The sequence below is a fragment of the Citrus sinensis genome, chromosome 7, assembly GCF_022201045.2.
Source record: "Citrus sinensis cultivar Valencia sweet orange chromosome 7, DVS_A1.0, whole genome shotgun sequence".
Lineage (NCBI taxonomy): Eukaryota > Viridiplantae > Streptophyta > Magnoliopsida > Sapindales > Rutaceae > Citrus > Citrus sinensis.
In genome coordinates, this window is record NC_068562.1 from 2873629 (window position 1) to 2881936 (window position 8308).

An 8308-nucleotide genomic window follows, 5' to 3' on the forward strand; every position below is an offset into this window, starting at 1 on the left:
TATAAATTTTAATGTGAAAGAAGATTATTATTTTTTTTTATCAAATGATTATATATTTTTATCAAATTTTAATGTTTAAGAAATACTCATAAGGGCAGTATTGGCATATGGAATAAAATAGGAGTGCTACTAGCCTGCCGTGCCGTCTCTTTCGACTGGTCGACCGGGAATCGGGCGAGTAAAGGACATTCTGACAGAAGAAAAGGTAAAGAAACTAACTACTGTGGTTGGTTTTACGATGTTACCCTTTCTTATCCGCAAAAATTGTTGACCGGAACTTGAGCAGTCCTGGTTTGTGCCGTTGACTTCACTAACTCCGTTAATTGTGCTCGGAGTTAGATAAAATCATAGAAAGGGTTCAGCTAGCTTGGATTAGTTCTAAAGTAGAACAGTCTCTTAAATCATTTGATATATATATATTGTTACAATTATTTTAAATTCAACTATAAATATTTAATAGTTGTGAAAGCTGCTCTACATTAGAGCTGCTCCAATGTAACAACTGCCTCATAATAAGATGAAAAAAATCAATCAGACAATCGATGAGAGGCGGGTAAATTTCTTTTTTTTTTTTTCAAATCGTTGCAGCTAGCAATAGTGCTGTTATACCTCTACTGTATACAAGAGTGGTACCGTACTATTTCAACTTCAAGCAAGAAAATGATCAAACTATCTCATCTTTTGTGATATTTTCTTATTTTGAACTCTCCCAATTTAGTATTTTGGCAAATACCATATTTGCAATGAGCGAGTTTTGTTGCTTCTTAAACTGAAAATATCAAACCTTTTGAAACGGGGATTATAAAAAAAAAAAAAAAAAAAGAACACAAAGGAAATTAAAAATATTAATGCAAGACAGTTGCAGCTGTAACTATACTATATATGTGTAATTGGGTGGAACCGGTACAACGACTTGCTAACAATATTATATGGTCATTTATGCTTTGCTTGTTTCGGCTCCTCATCACCAGATAATGCTAATTAATTAAGTAATTTTAATGGATTATAAGTACATTAAGCTGCTAGTTATTTTTAAAAATTTCTCATTTCCATGCATGAAAAGTTCATTAATTATGTATGAGCAAGGAAGCTACTCGAAACGTTTTCTTTTTCCGAGTATTTTTCGCAATTCAGAATAAAACACTTTCTTTTCTCAAGCGAAGTTGACTTAAATAAGTAATATGTATAGAATAAACAGAGCCCTCTGGTTGTGTACCCATGAGCTGAGTCTAAAAGCTGAAGCCCGCCTGAAATCACAAGTGGTGTAGTTACGAATCAACTTAAAATTGAATGGTAAAACCGTACGAACATTTTTGCTTTAGCTTTTGCTTTAATTAATTAAAACGACACACAAATTAAAGCAGCATTTTCCGACCATAGACCACCAATTAAGTGGGGCACCACACGGCACACCGAAATGCCGGAAAGTGACAGCTAGCTTTCCTCCAAGTCTGAGGTTTTTATTTTTTTATTTTTTTTTTTAAATGGTGTCGTGTTGAGTGTCGTCCATGGAAAACTTGCACGACGGGCGTCACCAATATGCTTAGAAAGGGTAAAAGAATTGAGAGAATATATGACTTTGGGTTTTTTTTTTTTTTTTTTTTTTTTTTTCAATTTGATTTGCTACGGTACATTTGTATGTGCGTATGTAGGACTTTGAAGGTGTGTATATGGAAATAACCTAACCGCATCTGCATGACTAACAAGGAAGTTTACCTATATCCTAAATCTTTAACACCTTCCTAGTTGATCCCATTGGTCGGTCCAAGTCAGGGCCGAACAAGCCGATCTTGGTTGGAGGGACTAAAGAATTTTTTCAAACCTATAAAATAGATATTTTTTTAATATAAAATATTAATTATTAAACTATTTTTTTTTTACATGGGCCATGACACATGCCAGTTCCTTAATAGATGAGTCATTGCTTTTTGTTTAATAAGGGTCAAAATTGAGTTTTGTGTTTAACTGACCAATTTTTTTTCAATTTTTATTTACTGATATAACCCATTTTTTTCACTAAAATTTGAAGACCAGGAAGGATGAGGAAGGAACAAAATTAAAAGAAAAAAAAAAGATTCTTATCCGCAAACAAGGATGTGAAATTGAGACTTTCTCTTTTGTTTTTCTAATATATTTTTAAAAAATTAAAATTAAAAAAAAAAAAGATTCATGAGACTTCTTTTTCTGCTTAAACACGGAATAAAAGTCACCAGTCGCCGGGGTCTACGGTACGTCATTTTTTATGCTTAAACTCTTCGAGTCTACGAGTCTTATCCTCTAATCCTAGACGTGCGCTTGCAAATTGCAATGACTTGATTCTTGTACCATTTTCACATTAATTCAAAGAAGAGGACAGTTCTGTTTGTATTCTCACTCTTTTTTTTTTTTTAATTTCTTTTTGACTGAGTAAACAAACCAGTTTATAAAAAGGATCTATTTTATATCATAATATATATATATATATATAGAGAGAGAGAGACAAGTAACGAAATTATCTAAATTAATCTTGCTTAACAGTTGAGAATCTTTCGACATACTAATCGACCCTGATGCCAAATCCTTGATTCTTGTCAAGCATATAGAAATTAATTATATTACAAAAATCTTCTTATGACACATAATTAATTAATTTTTAAAAATTGAGCAAATGGAACACTAACAATGATATACTTCGCTTCAATTAAATAGAAAGGGAAACAAACAACGACCTAAAAATAGAGTGCACAAAAACAAGAAATTACGAGACAAATGACACGCAACAAATTAAAAGGGCATGACTTGTCTAAGTCTTCTGCAACAGCTATTTGTTTGCTGTCTCTACCTCTAGTATTGGGATAAAGATCATCTCCTAATTTGAGCTTTCATAAATTTTTTAAGATCTTGTGTCATGTGTCTTTAAATGATAATGTATAGGTAGGATTTAACTTTTTCATTTTCTTTATTTATTAACTACGAATCATTTACATGTATTTTTACTCATGATCAGATCATAAGAGAATCATAATCCCTAGTACTGACCCTTCGCATCCTAATTTTAACGTAATCCTTGCAATTCTATCAAAGCAGACTTTGCATATTAATCTTCTTTTACTACATTTATTTAATATTTTGCAAAATATATAATACATTCATTTTTATGTACATATGTGAATAGCTTTGTATTGGCATCTTGTGTGTATAATGATGAAACGAAAACATTTAAAATTGATTGATAAGAGAAACAAAGGTTTTTGAATAATTAAGTTTATTGAATAAGTATGAATTAACAAAACTAAGGTTTTGGGCCCTTTATATAATAACTTTAAATATTATAAATTTATAAAAATAGACAAATTTTAAATATTATGTTATAATAAAATTCTCTTAATCAAAATAAGAAAAGTAAAACAAGTGGTGTTCAAATCCGATATCTAAAAATAAAAAATATAACCTAAAATAATTAAGAAAATATCTTAAAACTGAAAAATGACTAGAAAAAAAGTAAAATTTCTAATTTGAACATGGTGCAAAATGGCAAAAGCAGTATTCTCATCATAATTTTCAAACCCTCAAAATAGACACATGTGGCTCAGATTATGACCTCCGAAAGATACCATATTTGCCCCATGCAACCAGGGCATCCTTATTTAATTTATTAGTGTGAGGCTGTAATTAAAATATAAAAGAACACGTACTTTAATATATTAAAAATTATATATTTTTTTTCAATTTGTGTATTGAAATTTATATTTTTTATCTGTTAATAATTTAAATTTTGTATTTTTTATTTTTTACTAGTATCTTTAATTTACTAAAATGAAGACGCACTTGCTAAAGAATGATTATATATATATATATATATATAGTCAAATGAAATCAGCAGTAACTAGAAGTCATAAATAAGACAAATAGACTCCCTTACTGAACGTCTGAATCATTTGAAAACTGCAAATAGCTTAACTGACCCGCTACTCATGAGAGTTTCATGCGAAATTTCCAAGAGAAGCATCATCCATTTTGGCAATAATTCTTTGACCAAACTTAATTACAACAAGGTAGCTGGTCAAGCCTCTTGCGATCCCTCTACGCCAAAATGTACATGTTTGATTGTACAATTGTTTCTTTCTCTTGCGAAGACTAATATATATATATACACATACATATACATTTTATAATTTTAACTATGCACCTCAATCCCCTATTCCAAATGAACTATATCCTCTTGTACTTGGAATTTTTAATGAATCTATAGCTTCCACGATAATACACTAACTAATTGGGCTATCGATCTTGTGATGAACAATTTGAGATCACTAGAACTTCTGAAAATGGCTCGATGTTTCACGTACAATCCGAAGTTTCGTAATGACGTTGGTTGGACTAGAAATAAACACCCCATTAATTCTTCCAAACATGAGTTTATCTTAACTAAAGTATGAGCAATTGCATTATGATCTCCCTAAATTTCAACCGTATTGTTAACTCTGCATCTTTTTTATTTATTTATTTTTTCTGAATATCCACAATAGTCCAAAAGATTTCAGTTCTACCCCTCTTCTTATATAACACAAAATCAACTACATATTGCAATCGGTTTGAGGGAGCAACTCTGCATCGTTTGCAATCTAAATGCCAGATTAACAGCTGCTACTTCTGCCCGAGCTACATGATGTTTATTTTGTTAAAGAAAACTAGAAAATATTGAGTAAGGGTGCAGGCTATTTGCCGTAAAAAAATTTATTCTAAACCCAATAAATTTAATGAAAAATATTCGTAAATTTTAAATTCAACAGTAGAGTATAAGTGTTTGTTTGGTATAATTTATTTAACAGTCATAAATATTTAAAACATCTTTTATTTATGTGAAACTCTTATTTTATTCATTTCATAATATAACCTTAAAAAACTTGTCTGTTAAAATAATTTTAAAATTTTTTAATAAAAGTTTTCATTAACAATTAAACAACTATTTCGATTTTTTTTTTTAAGTTTTATTTTCAAAATCTCGGCTAACAAAAATTCAATTTGAAAATCTATGCCGAACGAAACAAAGAAATACTTTGAATTTTGATCTTTTGTTTGGGGGTTGAGTTCTCATCTTGAATTTGTTTTTCTGGGTTTTGTATGAGTCTCATAATTAATTAAGGACCAAAATTTCTTAATCAATTTGGTAACCAATTATTTGTTCGCACCTTAGAACCTTCTCACTGGCTAATTTTGTTCCACAAAAATGTTAGTTGTTAATTAACCAAGATGTGCCAGTCTATTTGTTTCAGCACATGCCCGTCTTCGGTCATAAGATTTAGTGATTAAATACTTGACAAAAGATCGGCGTACGTTACCCGTAGTCTTGGCATATGATTATGACATAATATAATTATAAATATAATATATTATAATCCGACATTATTGTATAATAAAATATAACTTATATTATATTATATTATAAAACAATATAATATAAAATTTTAATTTAATTATAAAGTAACTTTCATTTGTTGATGTCGAATATGATTATTTAATTTAAATTTAGTATCTTGGTAAATAATAAATGATTAAATAATTAAAATACTTTTTACATGTTTCAAGTAAAATAATTAAAACAACTTTATACAGTAAAAGTAAAATAATGTATTATCATTTATTTGTTAAATGTCCAGGTTTATTAATATTTTACATCATTATTTAAAATCAAATTTTATTTAAATATAAATATAAATTTATTATAAGTTATTGAATAATAAAAGTAAAATGATTAAAGTTAAAATATGAACAACTTTAATACAATATAGTTTAAATCATCCCCACATGGATTTATTTTATGCTCCTTTCATTATACTAACTACTTTCTTAATGCAATACAATGCAACTAAAAATTATAATAAAGTATGAATTTATATAAAAATAATGTTTTAACGCAATACAATATAGTATAAGGCAAGCTAGCAATGGCACCATGAGTTTATTATATGATTTGTTTTATAAAAAATCAGGGTTTAATGAATAAAAGCCATCGTGGGCCTTAAATTGAGTTAGTTGAGATGAGTGGGCTTTTCTGAAAGTGTTGAAATAGGCCAGGCCAGCCCAATCAAAAACACCACAAAACTAACTGGCACCTTAAGCAGTTAACCCTAGCTTCAATGTCTTTCGTTTCAGAGAGGGGGTTTGAGATTTGAGAATTGAGAATGTCGTCGGAGAAAGAAGATAATGACTCGGATGAGCCCGAGGAGCTCACAGCCGAGCAGGTGTGGTTTTTATTTCTTTGTTTATTGGTGTAAAAATAAGAATTTTATTATTTGAAATTTGTTTTTATTATTACTAACCAGAGTTAAAAATATGGGCAGGGGTTGCAGCAAGACGAGGAGATACGAAAAGTCCAGAAAGAAAACAAAGCCAGGTAGGAGAAAAGTAAATGCAAAATAAGTTATCAGTTCTGTAGATTGTGAACGTAGTGGGGTTCGATAATTTATTTATTTTTAAAAAAATTGAATGGTGCAAAGGTCATTTATTGTGTAGCCGACATTACGCAGAGAAGAGAAGTTTAGGTCAGTAGATGAACTGCGTTTATAGAGATTTTAGCGCCAAATAATATAATACGGCACATGCGGGGTGCTGTAAATTTGAGCCATGAACTTGTTTTTCCTGGCTTTATTATGGGGTCAAATGACATGGAAGACCGATGTTCTGTATAAGCTATTTACTGTCTTTCTGGTGGAGGCAAGTGTTCATAGGTGATGATGGAATGGAATCAGCCTGATTTTTTTTTTTTAATTTACTTCCTAACATCTGGATTTAGAATGAAATTTTGAAAGCTTGCTAGTTCATAATTCTGATTGTTGTTTCTTTCTTTGCCAATGCTAAGGCCTGTCAGATTTGTATTGTGGTTTGAAATTCTTTTCTAAAAGATAATTGTTAAACTGATGGTTTTGCCCTAAAAGATTTATTTACTGAATCTTGTTATGCATCTTTCCACAGAATTCTTCGTGAGGGAAAGGAACGTCGGAGACTATGGGCTCAAAGGAAAACATCACGACCTTCAAAAGTAGGTGAAGGCATCCGAGATGTAGCCAAAATCGAGCCAGAAAATGAGTCTTTGGGTAGAGCGGGGATGCTTCCGAGTGACATTGTTGAAATGCTTGCCGCTCAAGAGAAGTATGATGCCCCATCTCTCTCCCATTTGTGTGTCTGTATTTGTGGCATGCACATGCACTGAGTTTTCTACTCTGTTAGCTGCTACATACTAACTAAGAGGTTGTCTTTCTTCAGACAAGTTTTCTTTTCAGATTCTGAAGATGAGAAGGCTGAGGTGAAACCTACTTCAAGGAAGAAGAAAAAGAAAAGTGCAGGGTAAAGGGTCTTGTTCCTTCCTTGATGATGGAAGAAAGTTTCTTTTTGGTTAAAAAACAATTGAAATTTAATATTTTGTTCATTAACTTCGATTTGCAGGTCAGAACCTGTTGTTTTGAATGATATTCCTCCTCCCGAATGCTTAAACAGATCCTTGGAGTTCCTAAAGAAAAGGAAAATGCAGGTGTCAAGGTCGTCTGCGGTTCTGAACAACTCTAACCAAGCACTTCGCCTCCTTTCTTCTTCTGGCTTGTTAAAGTGAAAAATGACAAACTTGGGTGTTGATTCTTCAGTTAATCAGTCATTGAAGCTAATATGGGATGGCTTGTCCAATAGCTCCAGCACCAAGATTTTCTGAAATTTGTTTTAGTGTTGGTAATTGCATTATTGTACTTAAGATTGTTTGTTAAAATGAGTTATATCCAAAGTGGTTACTTTGTTCCCCACTTCAGACAATGGTATCTTGCAAGAGATTCGGCGCTGATTAAAATTGGGCCCTCGCTTGTCTTTGTTGGCCTTAAAATGTACTACAAGCGGCAGAACTCCCCAGTACTGGCTTTTTTTAAAAATATATATATATATATTAAGGAAAGCGTAGCCGTCAAAATTCACAAACGAGCAATATGGACAATCAAATAACCCAAAAAGATTTCAATATATATACTTGGTGCATTTTTTTTCAATGGAAAGTGGATGTTAATATGCAGACATCCTGTTACAGAAACTTGCTTCTGGCCTCTGAGACACGGAGGACGTGTTAGTTGATGCCTAAGGAAGGGTCTCAAGAGTTCTCTCGCTCAGACATTTGCACGATAAATGATGTTGGATATTCCATTGCAGAAATCTCTAGACATCGTTCATATCATTCGTTTGGGGATTGGCTGGCATGTATAAGCTGTCCAACAGAAATTTCCTAGGGTAGGGGATCATGGGCTTTGCTGTATGAACCTTTTGATTCTCATGACGCTACAAATTAACAACA

At 31.5% G+C, this 8308-nt stretch overlaps 1 protein-coding gene across 1 annotated transcript; it reads left to right on the forward strand.

Annotated features, from left to right (window-relative positions):
* The first annotated feature begins 6061 nt into the window (after nt 1-6061).
* Nucleotides 6062-7772, forward strand: LOC102617901 (uncharacterized). The gene is made up of 5 exons (XM_006466614.4): nt 6062-6224; nt 6324-6376; nt 6955-7131; nt 7246-7326; nt 7426-7772. The coding sequence occupies exons 1-5, from the start codon at nt 6165-6167 to the stop codon at nt 7586-7588; spliced, it is 534 nt and encodes a 177-aa protein (XP_006466677.1). The 5' UTR covers nt 6062-6164; the 3' UTR covers nt 7589-7772.
* The last annotated feature ends 536 nt before the right edge of the window (nt 7773-8308 follow it).

Excerpts from the sequence above, each read along its gene's own strand:
- LOC102617901 (XM_006466614.4), top strand. The coding sequence starts at position 6,165 with ATGTCGTCGGAGAAAGAAGATAATGACTCGGATGAGCCCGAGGAGCTC. Across the intron at positions 6,377-6,954 it reads CAGAAAGAAAACAAAGCCAG|AATTCTTCGTGAGGGAAAGG; the intron begins GTAGGAGAAAAG and ends ATCTTTCCACAG. Across the intron at positions 7,327-7,425 it reads AAGAAAAAGAAAAGTGCAGG|GTCAGAACCTGTTGTTTTGA; the intron begins GTAAAGGGTCTT and ends TTCGATTTGCAG.